General features: G+C 42.3%; 2 protein-coding genes and 1 long non-coding RNA gene across 6 annotated transcripts; 1 reads left to right on the forward strand and 2 right to left on the reverse strand.

The window, feature by feature from the left end:
- Nucleotides 1–46: 46 nt before the first annotated feature.
- Nucleotides 47–9999, reverse strand: herc4 (HECT and RLD domain containing E3 ubiquitin protein ligase 4). 3 transcript variants are annotated; one of them, XM_076742659.1, is made up of 24 exons: nucleotides 9808–9999; nucleotides 8576–8846; nucleotides 8326–8485; nucleotides 8013–8089; nucleotides 7689–7910; nucleotides 7515–7610; nucleotides 6511–6637; nucleotides 6181–6335; nucleotides 5459–5535; nucleotides 5000–5124; nucleotides 4803–4862; nucleotides 4420–4531; nucleotides 4071–4260; nucleotides 3782–3954; nucleotides 3581–3700; nucleotides 3392–3490; nucleotides 3060–3227; nucleotides 2673–2816; nucleotides 2416–2582; nucleotides 2135–2201; nucleotides 1960–2042; nucleotides 1374–1557; nucleotides 1180–1282; nucleotides 47–1081 (listed from the first exon to the last, which is right to left on the reverse strand). In XM_076742659.1, exons 2-24 carry the CDS (start codon nucleotides 8799–8801, stop codon nucleotides 873–875), a joined length of 3144 nt encoding a protein of 1047 aa, XP_076598774.1. In that variant the 5' UTR covers nucleotides 8802–8846; nucleotides 9808–9999; the 3' UTR covers nucleotides 47–872. The 3 variants fall into 3 exon arrangements, with proteins under 3 accessions (XP_076598774.1, XP_076598772.1, XP_076598773.1); XM_076742657.1 differs by having other exon boundaries at nucleotides 3392–3700; nucleotides 6511–6641; nucleotides 7519–7610; XM_076742658.1 differs by lacking the exon at nucleotides 9808–9999 and adding an exon at nucleotides 9016–9131 and having other exon boundaries at nucleotides 3392–3700.
- Nucleotides 10000–11763: 1764 nt separating this feature from the next.
- Nucleotides 11764–13003, forward strand: LOC143328256 (uncharacterized). The gene is made up of 4 exons (XR_013077802.1): nucleotides 11764–11865; nucleotides 12001–12054; nucleotides 12229–12282; nucleotides 12360–13003. It is a non-coding gene; the product is annotated as an uncharacterized LOC143328256 (long non-coding RNA).
- Nucleotides 13004–13033: 30 nt separating this feature from the next.
- Nucleotides 13034–15165, reverse strand: LOC143328255 (androgen-dependent TFPI-regulating protein). 2 transcript variants are annotated; one of them, XM_076743323.1, is made up of 6 exons: nucleotides 14863–15165; nucleotides 14644–14769; nucleotides 14456–14557; nucleotides 14246–14361; nucleotides 13560–13711; nucleotides 13034–13452 (listed from the first exon to the last, which is right to left on the reverse strand). In XM_076743323.1, the coding sequence occupies exons 1-6, from the start codon at nucleotides 15013–15015 to the stop codon at nucleotides 13418–13420; spliced, it is 684 nt and encodes a 227-aa protein (XP_076599438.1). In that variant the 5' UTR covers nucleotides 15016–15165; the 3' UTR covers nucleotides 13034–13417. The 2 variants fall into 2 exon arrangements, with proteins under 2 accessions (XP_076599438.1, XP_076599439.1); XM_076743324.1 differs by having other exon boundaries at nucleotides 13034–13711.
- Between the last annotated feature and the right edge of the window lie 106 nt (nucleotides 15166–15271).

The raw sequence follows: 15271 nt of genomic DNA on the forward strand, positions 1-15271 counted from the left end.
AGGCCTTTAACAACACAACAGTATTCTATCCCCAAAATAACTCCAATTTATTTCAGTGACTGCACTTTGTTTTTATTTGTGGATTGTTTATGGCTTACAGCCAAGAAAACTCCCTCCCAGCTTCACACTGCTCTCAATCAAATGTTACAACAGAACTGGTGTCAAACATAAAGAGAGTTAGTTTACACTGCCTGGGCTCGAACGTGAAATGCACAGGGGGTGGACACATCATCATTAACTCCTGTAAAGTACAGTGGTACTCACTGCAGTAGCCATGCAGCAACTACCATCACAGTGCAGCTTAAAATGTTACACTCTTGTTGAGACCCTGTCAGAGGCGCTGATTGGAAAATCTGGTCATTTCACGGACAGTGTTTGCATTACATTTGGATTATAATTTGAGGTGTTTCTGATATATTTTCCACCAGTATAGACAAACAGAAACATCTCACTGTTACATCATACTAAAAGCTTCAGAAAGCTAATGCTACTGCACTTCATTATATTTTACAGGTGTTCATGTTGCTGTATGCATGCCCTGTGCTGTATATTCCAGTAGTTTGCTTCATCATACTTGTCATATCCAAACATGAATAAAAGCATATCTACAAGAGCAATATCAAATGTAAATCAACTTGTAATAGGGCATCAAATACTGCGATGGCATGGAAAAAAAAGCAGGAAAATCAAAGTCAAGATTTAAGTGAAAGACTAAACATCCGACTCTTACTCGTTTCTAGTGTCATGTGGCTCCTCTTTCCACCCAGTGTTCAGTTCATACGACAGGATCCAAGTCTGCGAAGCTTAACGCTTGGGAATGTGGTTGTCATCCAATGTCTGAACACAAGAGTTTGAGGCATTTCTGTTTGTTTTCAGGCGAGATTAAAGCCTTGATTGTGATCTATGGCCTGTATAAGCTTCTCACGGAGTGTTTCTAGACTTGTGTACTTGGGCAGGTCCAGCAGGTTGAAGCAGGTGTGAGCAACAGGTAAGTAATGCTCCCCTCCACCGGTGGGCTGGATCACCAGCTTCAGGCTTTTCATGCCCAAGATGGGTATGCGGTCGCTTCCTGTGAGGAACACTGCAGAGACGAGACATAGTTTTACTTTTTCGGCTGACCGTAAAGTGCGAGTAAATTCATCCGATATTTTTGAAATAGGTCAGGCGTGGCGGACGTACACAGAAACTGCTTTTTCTTCTCTAAAGGAAGATCGTGGAACACCTCCCAGAAGAGCTTGATGGTGGGATGGTCAGCCCAGTACTCCCCTTTGTATTCAGTACTCTGAAGGGGGGGAGACAAAATTTGTAATATTCAAAATTACTCAGAGTTGGTGAGACGACACACTTCCATGAATCGCTCTTTGAAAGCACACCTTTTGGAGCTCCATCCAGTCGTAGGTGGTGTTGCCAATGACCATGGCTTGCAGTTCATTTGGCTGGAACAGCTCAAGAACTTTTCCACCGCACACCTTGTGGAAGCCTGCATAGAAGCACTCAAACAGCGGGGCCACTGATGTGTTGAAAACATAGTCTACATATGCATTGACAAATTCCTGCCTAGAGGAAGAAAAAACGAATTAATGTAAAAGTAATGTGATTTTTGGAAACAAGTGTAAAATCCAGTGAAAAGACAGCAATATGATCAGTTTACAAAACTTAACCAGTCAGGCAAACAATAAGGAGCTGACTTAAAACAATTTAAGATCTGGAAAACTTCACTTTCTTAAAAGAATCATTTGACATTCTGGGAAATGACAGCGATTACAGTACTTTTGGACAGAACCAGGCTAGTTCTTTCCCCATTTCCAGTCGTTATGCTAAGCTAAGCTAACTGGCTGCCAGCTCCAGCTGGTATTGATCTTCTGGCAGCAAAGCAAATGAGCGTATTTCCAAAAATGTCAAACCATTCCTTTAAACAACGTCTGCTGCAGGTTAACAGGACGACCACGAGCATTTCACCTGTTTGATTTGTTGACATTGATGTCTTCACCATTAGGTATTAGTTCCAAGACCTCTGTGGCACCATAGTTCTCCTCTGTGATCTGAAAATGCAGAGAATACGACAAACAGAAGTCACAGCTGTCTCTTTCACACCTCGCGCACCACACAGAGCATCGTTTGACAATCGTCTTACTGTGAAGTTCAAGCAGAAGATCTCCTCAAGGTCATCTTCCGTGTAGTCCAGTAACTCCTGCAGACTCCTGGTTTAAGAGGAGACAGAAACAGACGGAGTTTACAACATTATTTTCTTCATTTGTTCAACACCTGTGCCATCTTTTAATTAGCTCTCTGTTTGGTAATATAACTGCAACATGAAAAGATTCAATTGTAGATGCAGTTAAGAAAATACCAAGGCAAACTGACATTCATAAACATGTTAAATGGGAACCTCAGATGACTGTTCCTTGATCTGACCTTCCCACATCTGGCATTAGCTCTTTAAGGTCATCTAGCGTTGGCTTCCTCTTCAGAAGCTTCTTGTAAAGGGCCACGGGGAAGTGGAGCTCCACGATAGTGAGGTTGTAGATGGCCAGACCGCAGATGACCCCGATGAGGTTGAACAAGTCAATGTCCTCGAAGGTCTGCAAGTGACAGTCAGTGACAGTCATAAGATGTTTTACAGCAGGCGGACTCAGTGAGCATCTTACAACGGCGGAGCAAACAGCAAGCACCTTGTTTGAAAACCAGATGAGCCTGGACTCCTCGTAGTAACGAAACATCCCGTATTTTGGATCCAGCAGCTCTTTCATGATCAGGAGGAAGAACTCCTTCCTCACGCCTCCTGCGTCGACGGCCTCCTCTCCTACGAAAATCACCTGAACAGCAGCAGCACCGTTCATGTGTTCATCTCAATAGCATCACAGATTTCAAATTTAACTGTATACAGTTTACTCGCAGCTACATATTTGATAAATCCACTCGATCTACCCTTGACAGATAATTCACCGTTCAGTTAACAACATAAGGCCTTTAATTAAACATGCTGTCACTATGAGCAACGCCTTTCACAAACACTTTACTTGATCCACTGTTAATACAAACATTACAGCAGCTTTTACCTTGAGAGGTTTCTTGTAGTCAACATTCTTCGACTTCCTGAGGACTTCCATCGTGTCTCCAACAATATTTTCCCTCCGAACGATGAGGATGAGGCACGGGTTGACCGACTCCACTGCGGGCAGGAACATGGAGCTGAAGTTCTGCATCTGTGCCTGGTCCACAGCCATCTAGTCACATAACAAGGAAAGAATGAATGATGCGTTTCAAAGACACAACAATGCAGCTACTGTGATCCCAAATCATTTGACCTTTCCAGGGAGTGAAACCGATCGAACAGAGGGAACAAGCAACAAGCAGAGAAACCTTCATTAAGTGATTCACTGCATATTACCTGCATCTGTATGACAGCATCAGTCTGAAGCAGCGTTGTCTTCGCTTGGGCATCAAACACAAAGGGATACCTGCACAGAGTCACCACACCATCATGACCCTGAGGACACAGAGGCATAAACAATGGTTCATCCAGACGCCCGACCGTAGACGAATGTAACAAAGTGAATTGTGGGAGCAGCGGCCTCACCAGCGGATACATCTGCCTCTGAATCCACGTGACGTAGTCATTTCTGATGTCTATCAGGTCATCCAACTCATGGATGTAGAATTTATCATACTGAATGATGTGTCCCGCTCTCTCGCTCACCTGAGGTGACAAGAAAATGGATGTTATCAGCCGCTCTTCAACGTAGCGTCTGATGTACTGTGCGACAAATTCATTTCTCACCATGTGCAAGAGCTCCAGGAGTCGGAGGGACGTGTCCAGGAAGCAGGTGAAAATCCTCTGCTCCACTGCGGGGATGCCCACCTTATGCATCTGAAGCAGATACACCACCACTTCCTTGTACAGCTCCACCAGCCGCTGGAAGACTCTGGGCTCAAACGCAGACCACCAGTTTCCTGATGCAACAACATCAAACATTTGGAGAAAAAAAGACGATGGACATAAAAAAACCATCAGAGAAAATGTTGCATCATGTGAGCCACGAAGCATGAAAAGGCATCCTCCAGCCTACCTAGCACCTTCAGCGGAGCCTCTTTAAGGCTGATGAGCGATTTGGCGAATGGGATGGTGATCGTCACATAATTGTGTCGTTCGCTGAAGAGAGGGCATTCTGGGAGAGTGAGGTAGAGTCTCAGCGCTTCAATGTCCGGAGGAGAGTTACTTAGTCTGGGAAGCAGGTTCTTCTCCAGGCTGGCAGCAATCTGAGGGACACAGAGGAAAGCACATCAGTCTGTTGTTAATGTAAAACCCCCTAACTGATGCATCTTTTGACTAAACACTGTGATTAGAAGACGATGGGCAAAGTGCAACAATGACACACAGATATGACGCTCCAACGAGACTCTGTTGTGACCACTGACCTGCTGAGCCATCTCAGGGTGATCTTGTTGGACCACTCTGTGAAACAGCAGGCGAGCCATGTTCATATCCACCCCTGAACATTTGCTGCTGGTACTGTAGTGATCGGGGTGACTGTGTGAAAGAGATAGACGATTAATGTGAGTACACCGTGTACGCAGCACGGCTAAAAGTCAAGACGCGACGTCGAGGAAGAAATCAAGCAAGCAGAGCCCAAGCTGGGAGCAGGTCTGATGCTTTGAGGTTACTAACAGGTGCTCAGGATGTCTCCATTTTGACATGCTTCAGTTATTAATAGTGTGTGAATAAAACGTATGAAAACAGCAAAACTAACACCCTTGATTTAGTAATAATTAATTAATGATTTCAATTGAAATGCCATTACCTCGATGACAGAAAAGATCCGTTGAGGCAGCTTGCTGAAGAGAACACGAGGTCAATCTCACTAAAGGAATCATAAAAGGCAAGTAATTAGTGCGACTCTTCATCCCAAGCAAATCTCCATTAAGAACTTGTCCTAAAACCAGCCACAACAGCGATAACATGCGGTCAGTGGAGGATCTTGGGCAGAGAGGACTTTACTTGGACATTTCTTGTGGGAGTCGTCCCGGTGAGTGATTCAACCATTTCTGTATGATGTTCTCATTTAAGGTGCAAATCTTTCTGTGGGAATCTTGTATCCTCACATCATCTGTGTTCTGGAGCGTCTACAACGACAACAAAAGATGAAGGTAAAAAAAAAGGATTCAAGGAAAAGCATGACCTCATGGAAACTAAAGTTAAGGAGAGGGAAAAGTGAAGACATCATGGCTCTAAATCTACGTGGTATTGATTTCATCCATGTAGCAGCTAGAACCATTTCAGGTTGTCAAAAAAAGGTCCCATGCACCTCTTTGTCACCGAATCAGGGGCTGACAAATCATTTTATCACCAGATAAGAGACACAACTCTTGTGATTTAGTGAAAATTTGGAAGCATCTTGAAGAAACCTCAAAGGCAGGCCTCGGTATGTCAGAGGGCTGTTTCTTAATGAAAACTTACATTGGCAGTGTAATAGTGAGCAAAGCTCTGGTCTCCTCCGGCGTAAATCCTCTTGACACAACAGCCCTGCTCCAAGTCTGCAATGTAATGAAAGCAAGAAATAAGTGCGTGCAGAGATGAAGAGATTGGAATGACCTGAGTGTGCACAGAGGGAAGAACATGCCACGTAAAGCTCCACAAGTACATTTTCTGTGAGCGTGTTCCTACTTCAAATTCAACAACCAACCCTGTAGTATTTTACAGCTTTCAGCTTCAACTGAACCTGCTCCAATGAGACACTCTGTTTCTGCCATTAGAGTCTGATAACCTCGCTGTTCTAACAAATCGTTGCTGCTGTGAGTTTTGCTGTTTCGCTCTTCCTTCAACTCAGCGCTCCACACTCACTTTTCCACTCGTAGCACTGGCGCAACCAGTTTCCTCCTTTGGTCGCAGCAGCATGATTTGATTGCATCCTGTTTTTTATTACTGCCTTGTTTGATTTTATGATGTCTTGATACATTGATGCCTGTTATTAACCATATCTTATCCTTGAGAGCTTTGAATGGGACCTTTATATAAAATGAATTGTTATTACAGATGTCAGTGTATTGCCATGTTACTCTCAGATTGGGCCACTCACACGACTGGGACCACGTAACTCGTGTTTATCTCACAAACACTCGCACAAAATGTTTGCATGTCCTCCAAAAATATTTGATACAGCTTTATTTACTGCGTCTCACCTGTATCTGTTGGAGTATTGCAGTCTATGAAGGGGCTTTTGACAGGGGCGGGGCTTTTTCTGTTGCAAGTGGAGCGAGTACCAAGCTGCCCGTTACCACCGAGCCCAAACGAGTACATCTTTCCAGAGGAGGGCGTGAAGGCCAACGTGTGCTGCCTTATAACGGCATTGACATTGAAAACTGTTTAGTTTCATGACATTTCAATAAAACTCATTTCTATCTATTTCTTTTAGAACAACTACTCATTGACATTGATGTCAGTACAGGAAGAAATGTAGTCCGTATTCCATGCTTGAGATAAAATGGAAACATGCACATGGTCAGTTTTACCTTCCACATGAAATCTGGGTGACTACATTTCCCATGAGCTCAAACACTTTCCTCGGGTTGATTTCATGGTTTGTCGAGTTGTGACCGAGCTGTCCGTATCCTCCTGCTCCGAATGTAAACACACCCCCTTCCTGTAAAATCAGCAACACCAGAGTACTGCACGGCCAAACTGTGAGCAGCCACCAGCAAACAGTCCCGTCACAGGGTGCGTTTCAACATGCAAGTCTTGAAGTAACACTAGGGTCTCAAATTTCATAATGATGTCCATCAGTCATATTTATTATTACAGCATTACTTAGCAGCTTAATTGCTGAGATATGGGGACATTTGTAAGACAAGACTAAGCTGGATATTAAGGCGATCACTTGGTTCAACACTGACCTCCTGTACTTCACAGAATTCTGCCGAACAAAAACAAAGAAGATGCTGCAGCATGATAAGTTGCACCAAAACATTAAAAAGTGGTAAGAAAAGAAGCAGTAATGTCAGATCTTATCAATACTACAGTCTGTAATAAATTTGCTCTGGAGCCCTTTGACAACGGCTGTCAGTACCAGGTGTCTGCATTGTGCCTGAGGATGGCGTTACTCGTTAGAGGAGGCTTAGTAAACCCACACTTCAGTAGCCCCGAGCTCGCCGGGATGCTTGTGGAACTGTAACACTGCATCAGTGAAGGCTTGTACAATGGAGATTTGTTTTAATTTTACCTTAATTTATGCAGATAACACGGTCTCATTCTGAAAAGAGCCCTGATGAAACTTGGTGGCCAAAATAAATGGCAAACCCTGCCAGATCTCAGCAATTCAGCTGGCCAATTACTGCATGTCATCAGAAATGTTAGGAATGACGGCCTAAAGTATAAAAACAAGGCCAAGCCAGTAAAAACAACTAATTCACAACCACTAATAACACATCACCTTGATTTAAGGTAACCAGATTCAAAGCAAGGTCTTCCACACAGAACATGAACATGCAGATTTATCAAAGAGCCAAAGATTAGTGACTTAACTTGGTCAGTACAGCTGTGTGATCCTCTCCACAGGAGATGTAAATCACTCTCTGCGACCTAAGGGACTTCAGCAGGGCTGGGAAAGACCGATCTGAAACAGACCTTCTGGCAATTAGTCTGAGTTGAGGATTTCAATGCTCACAAACACTTTGGGGTTTTGACCACCCACCATTGCTGTCATTAAGACCCAGCTGACCAAACTTGTTGCGCCCCCAACCAAACACGGCTCCTGAGAGAGTGAGGGCGAAGCTGTGAGCACCACCCGCCGATATCTGGGCAAAAGGAATACCCTGCAGAGACTGAATGATTTGGGGCGTGGAAATGCTCTGTCCGTTCATGCCCAGGCCGAGCTGTCCATATCGATTCTGGCCCCAGGAGAAGACCTGGCCTCCTGTGAGGAGAAACAGACAGAACGCTGAACGGCTTGCCTCACGAGGCAAATATAAGAAGCTGAATGAAAAACGTGCATTACGCTGCTACAAACCAACCTCACCTCTTGAAAGTGCATGGGAATGCCAGTGACCACAGGCTACCTGAGCAATTTGTACATCTGACAAACTCTTGATGTTTCTGTTTTACAGGGGGAAAGAAATGACAATGTTTGACTTTATAAAGAAATTAATACGTTTCATTAAATCCCATCATATGTACCAGAATCGAATTAGGAAAGTTACTTTGATCGAGAACGAACAGATGATGATATGACGCTGCATTTACTGCACGTTTCTTCACAGTAGAAAGGATGAGCAAACGGCACATTATGCAGAGCAGCATGCAAATCAGTATCAACACACTGCTGAATTTACCGAGGCACACGAACACATTCTTCAAAGTTATTTAGGCCCAGTTGTCCATCTGAGCCCCGACCCCATGAGAAAACCTGCCCCTTGTCATTCAGGGCGAGTGTGTGGGACTCCCCGCATGACACTGCCACAATGATCTGTGCATCCAGAGCCACAACCTGTTCTGAGAGGACACAGAGAGAAACGCTTTATGTGATAAGAGTGGTTACCTGTAATCATTAAAAAAAAAAAAAAAAATTTAAAAATCACCAACCTGGTTTCTTTCTGGACTTCTCATGTCCCAGCTGCCCTAGATCATTGCAGCCACAGGTGTACACTGTCCCATCCTCCAGCAGAAAGGCTGTGTGTCTGTGGCCACACCCCACATCACACACTTTCTTCCCGTGGAAGAATCCACATTTTCGTGGTTCAACCACAATCTCTTCATCAATCCCACCCAAGCCTAACTGTCCGTAGGAAGCATTTCCCCAGCACAACATTGTGGATCTCCCCTTTGGCTACACGCGCCAGCAGGATCCCCTTCCCTGTGAAAACGGCAGACACACCTCGGCTAATAAAACCTTTCAGAACACATTCAGAGATCCATAGTTTGGGTTAAAGATGCACTTCAACTGGTATCGCCTAGCAAGGTAGCCAAACAACGTGATAGCTAAATAACATTACTAATGCTACACAGAATATACGCAGACGTACGGTTAGCTTAATTACTGTACTTAGGATTTAGCATAGCCTAAAACAAATACTATGAACTTGTGGCTGACCGGGTAACATGTAAACAGATTAGCCAAGTACGCTACAGTTAAATAAACGGCGGTTGAAATAGGTTAGCTGAAATCATCAAATACAGCGACTTCCGTTTTGGGCGTCGGGAATTCCAAATTAAAACACATATCTGAACATATTTAAACACAAGAGATGCTAATATTTGTATTTAAAGGCATTTATCCCATAACCAAGAGTTCAAAATAATGACCCCTGTCATAAAAATAACAAGTGTCATGTTTCTTCTGACAGTTGCATGTATAACTGAAACGGAAGTGCTATTCTCGTTGTGATTGGAAGACGCAGAAAAAGACAGCTAGCCTGCCTCTTGACAGGACCATGATGATTAACTCACAACTGAGGCAGATCTGTCATGACTGTACAACTTAGCGAAGTTAAATTTGGCGTTACTTACTGTTAACGTAATGGTATTACACTTAACAATGACGGCTAACGATTCAAAGAAACAATTGTTAGAAACACGTTCGACACGTGGCGACATTAATCTATAATAACTTAGCTTTTCACGAAGTGCTGTAACGTTAGCAAGATAACGTTAGATCATTATGCAGTTCGTTAGTCATTTAGTGAGTTGACAGCGCAGCTAAAAACAGCAGCTTACAGATATGTCACTCTTCCACGGTTTACAGAAGCAGTTAACATGTTACAACATGTGCAATGGCTTTTATAACACTAACGTTGAACCCAAATAGCAGATCTTACCAAACCCGCCAGACTTGACAGGTACTGTCTTCCAGTGTTTTGCTCGCTAACTGGTCCGACTGTTAAAAACGAACACATCGGCTCATTTTCGGTATGTAATACCAAAAGCCAACTATCAGCTAACGCTTATACTAAAATCTCCTACCCAGTCCTTCTACTCCAGTTCTCTATCAGCATCTGCTGTACGGTTCTGCTGAGGAAAGCTGTCAAGTTATCTGTTCTACACACTGAATGTCAGATTTTTGTTTTAGAAATAAAACTCGTTTTGTGCTAGTATAACGGCCAGGCGTCCAAAACAAAGCAAATACGCATTTTAGTTTCACTAGATACTGACAATACTATCAGGGTAATTTGAACACCTTATTTATAAAGTGTAGAGTGAATGCTGCCACACCATCTGAGCCACATGCTGAAGCGTAAAAGTGGTGACCTTTAATTTGAAGGCATACTCATTTAACAGGAAATCTTCCTGCTTTTACGTACACTTTACTTTTTGGAGGTGAAAAATGTCGCGATGCATCTACAATGTTCTAGATGGGACACTCACGCGCATGCGTGTCTCAGAAGCTATATATGTGCACGACTACGGAATGCACAAAAACACCCCCACCCCCAACCGCGCGCACAAACATTTTATGTATAAATGTACAAGTATAGCTTACACTTTATGTACATAAAACCATGTACATGGTTGTGTGTAAATAAAAGAAAAGCGAAAAGTGTACGTACACTAACTTGGCATGGTCCTCAGAGCTCACATTGCTATCAATCATCTGTAAAAGAAAAAATTAAATACCCAGAAAGTAAAATGAAATAAAATATACCAGGCCTACGGAAAACTGTGCTACAGGCACCATAAAAATATATACCAATATATATAGATATGGATATATTTAAGGACACCAAAGAGTTGTAAAAGAACTGTGAAGTTCATTATACTATAAAGAATACTGAGATTCAAATGTATGAGATGATATTGTTTTTATTCTATCAAAATTTTGTTGTTCTTATGTAATTCTGGGTCTGCTGGAAGGATCTGGAACTAAGGACTTTCCAGAAGAGTATTTCTTTGGTGATACCACAGGACAGAATTAAAACATCTTTACCCCCCTCTGGTGGGGATGATGAGCAAAACTAATAGTGTAGTATGACTCCTGCCACATTATCACCGGGTGATTCACAGTGGTGGAAAAAGGTATTCCCACACTTAAAAAAAATCAACAACTAATAATAATACTGTAATACTGAAATATAGCCCTGGGGTACAGTATCATTAAACATATAATTGGATTGTTTATCAAGGTATTAAGGTATAAACATAATACATTACTGATGCACTAACATGAAGCAGCACTTTAATGTTGTAGCAGCCTGAGGTGGAGCTACATTTCAATACATTTTACACTGCTGGGTAGTTTTATAGTCTATTTTATAGCCTCGTCATATTGTGTGAGAAAAATCCCAATCTCCAAAGTAAATACAGCCATCAGATTAATGTTACGGAGCAAAAGCAGCCTCCAACATTACTTAGTACCTCAAAACTGTACTCAAGTACTGTTTAAATTTACTTTGTTGCATTCAACCTGTGGTGTTTCATAATACTTGTATGGGCAGCAACCATACAAATTGCTTTAGTGGGGCCAATTTGACGATTAAATTATGATATATATAGTATGTATTTCAGTGCTACGTCACAGTAAGAAATCATGGCAGACGTACTTCTCTTTTGTTATTTGCAGGTGACAGTGAGATACAGTCTAAACTGGAAACTACGTAAACTGAAAGTCTGTGGTAGCCCTATTTCCATAACAACAGCCCATTTTACGCAGACAGTTACGTAAGAGACATTGGTCTGGTGATTAACATCTTTCAGGTGTAGTGCTTCTTGAAATGCAGTGAATCCTGTACGGCTGGTTCTTCATGGGTGTTTTCTCCTTGTGACTTATGCACTGGGGTCTGATGTCTCAGAGCAGGAGGAACTTTACCTGACAGTGAGTTACAAATCAGAGCACAGGCAGGACAGAACCAAGAGATATACACATGTTGCAGTTGGTGGGAGTAAGTAAAAACCTCTCTCTATATTACTTAACTTTCTTTTAGCTATGAGAATACATCAGTGTGCACTTATCAGAGTTTCTGTCTAATGAGGACTGTGGCTGACTGTTCACTGGTGTTTTGTCTTAACGTGCTCAGATTGTTGTTGGCCTCCTCTTCATCATAATGTGCTTTTCAAAAGGACTTAAAGAGGTGAGTAAACCTTCGCAGTGTTTCTCTTGTGCATGATGGATGTAGTTTGGATAAAGAATAAGACACAAATCAGCCATTAAAAGACAGGAACAAACAGAAGCTGCCACAGCCAGAGAAAGTGACCAATGTAATGGAATGAAGTGGGCTTTTCTGTAATGTTATTATCTTTGACAGGGAAATAAACCTCAAAAATCTCAACCTCCCGAATCATCTGCCAACACCAAGAAGGTGAGTAATCATCCAAAGTCAAATGCTGTAATCACGAGTGATAATTGAGATGAAAAATGTCACATTAATCTCTTCAGCAGAAGGATCTGAGTGAAGAGGATGTGCATTTATTGGCCAGGATCCTTTCAGCTGGATTGGTGGATGCAGATCCAAACTATCTCCACCATCTTAAAGGCTACAGAGACTTGCATGGTGGATGAGCTCCATCACAATAAATAAATAAACAAATAAAATCATCCCAGGAATTAATGGACAAACCACAGCTGATCCTGGATATATCATTGGATTTATGATGGCATCAAATCAAGGCTCTTCAGCATTGTGTTTTGGATTATTAAGTTATTCTTCCAACCCCTCCAGACATTCCACGATTAATGGAAAAATATGCACTTTATTCAGGTCAAAGACGGAGCTGGTAATGAATTAGGAGCAATGGCGCTAAATATGGATGTGCTCATTTTGAGGGTGGATCCCAACTGCTATATTTATTGCCTAACTTTGTCATTTGAAATCTGTGAATATGTGAAAAAAAGAGCCTCTGATACATTACATCCAACACTCACCTCTTTTTTTAATGAGGAAATGCATTAAATGAAAATAGAGTAATAGGACGATGTGCTGTTGTTGTCAGGGGTGCTTGGTTTATTAAGCTTGTATGATGTTGAAATTGCATTATTCAAGTGTTGTGCAATTTTAAATACCCCTTTGCTGAGCTGTAAAGCTAAACTCGAACATTTACATCAGCAGCATGTTACACAATTCAGCAGTTGTGGCCAGTTTCAGTGGCTGCAGTGAGGGTTTTGCTTAACAGACGGCTACAATCAGGGGCGTAACAGTATCAGCAGCAGCATGAGTGGAGAAGAATCATGTGTATGAGTATTGTGCTTTATAGAGGGTTTGCTAACTTTAGCTAAACATTAGTCATCTTAAGTCAGTGGTCACACCAGACCAAAAAGGGCTGTAGACACAAAAACCCAGGAGTGCATTTACTTCAGCAATGGTGCATTTTAATGCTTATAATTTCAAAATTTCCTTTTGTAAGAGGAAGAATGTGTTGGCTCTTCTTTGAAAAGTTACACAGTCTCAGCTTTGAGGGATTACTGTTTGACTTTTTTTATGTAGCAGAGAGGTTGAATTACTTTCCTTGGGTCATTTTTTTCATGTCCTTACCTAAAGGAGACAGGAGAGAGGGAGGTAGACAGACAAAGAGAGGGATTAGAGACAAATGAAAACATCACTCCTCATGTATCTCCAGTCGTGAAGTTATTGCCTCTTACTCCAGACATGGCTGTTGAGCTTGTCCCCTAGCATGTAGAGCAACGTCACCACTGACATGTTGAAAAAGAAGAAGCCCACCAGACCAGCGGTGCTAAAGAGGCCCAGGAGGGGATACACCCAAATCCCAACTGACAAGTACACCCACACAATCCTGTGGAACGTGTTCAGAGAGAAAGAACAGAAACGGTCGGTATCAGCGTATCTATCAGATCATCTTGTACTGTCTTGTCTCTTGTGCAAATATTCAGTGGTTTGCACCGTTTGACACCGAGGACACTGATTGTGAGATTGTAACAGCAAAACACTTGTGCAGCATATTCATGGTTTGTACCATCACATACATGAGGATCTGTTGGTGGATTTATAGTACATGAGCCAGAACTAATGGAGGTTCAAAGGAGGTTTTTACCCTCAAGCTGTTTCCATTATGGACCAATAAACACTGTTGCACTGGACTAGTGTAGACTAGTAACAGTAAGAACACTGTGGTACACATTTAAACTCCGCTGTGCTTTCAGCTACATCAAAGTGTAAGAAAGACTCATTTAGCCTCATAATTAGGATATCAATTCAAGAATAATCGAATTGCTTTAACATGCTGTGATTTTTGTGTGTTAACTATGCACCTATTAAACTCTGGAACTTTTTGCCATGATTCTACTGTGTATGATGACTCTACACTTACCAAAACAAGTAAGACAAGCCCACGACTCCTAATGCTGCCAGCGCATTTTTCCTCTGTGGGTAGATGTGAGGCTGCAGCAGCACCTCTCCAAGTAACACAGGAAGGACAAACGTGTGCTGAGAAAGTAGTGCAGGAATCACTCATTAGGTATGATGGTTTGTTACAGGAGAATCGAGCTTATTTAAATGCTGAAAATGTAGATTTACAGACCATAGCGTGGTTAATCCAGGGGGGGAAGAAGGTGTCAATAGTAGCTGGGTAGACAAGTTCTCTGTCATAGGCAAAGATCGCCCAGAAAAGTAGAACAACAAACTAAGAAAATGAAATGCAGAGAAAAAAAGAGTTAATGTGGAGAGCAATTCTTATTTTATGAGGATTTTTAAAAGCCTGCTTCTCACCATGCCCACAGGGAAGGCAAAGACAGAGAAGAGAAGGTCTTTACATTTGATCAGAGCACTGTCTGACTTTTTCCCAGGTTGTAGGTCATTCACCGCCGCCAGTCCAAAGAATGTCATCTGTAACAACTAGAATATCAAAAAGCAGCATTACTGTTTTCCAATACCCTTTGTATGCTAATGTATTACATACATGATACATGATATGGCTAACATGCTCACCAAATTCAAAAAAGTAAGGTACTTCCAGGGTCCTCCATAAACAAAGATTCCTGGTGGTAACTCCTCTCCATCCTTAGCAGCGAGACACTTCACAATGAAAGCATACCAGCTGAAAACTGCGATGTGGTACACTCTCCTCAGGGTTAAGGCCATTCTAATGTGAACTTACAGCGATCCCCAACAAAGAGCAAAAATAAACTAAACACTAGCAACAACTGAGTTTTCCCTTCAAACTGGAGGTACTTCAGGCACTGAGGGTTCTTTAAAGATTAGTGTAATTCAGCAAGAGCTTATCAAGACATCTGCGAGCGGCGGAGGCAGAGCGACTCTTGCAAACAAGAGGCCCACTGTTTTTTATGAAGCACATGGAATCAACATACTGCAACACGTGACAAGTTCCTTCACAGTG

Source organism: Chaetodon auriga, chromosome 11, assembly GCF_051107435.1.
Source record: "Chaetodon auriga isolate fChaAug3 chromosome 11, fChaAug3.hap1, whole genome shotgun sequence".
NCBI lineage: Eukaryota > Metazoa > Chordata > Actinopteri > Chaetodontiformes > Chaetodontidae > Chaetodon > Chaetodon auriga.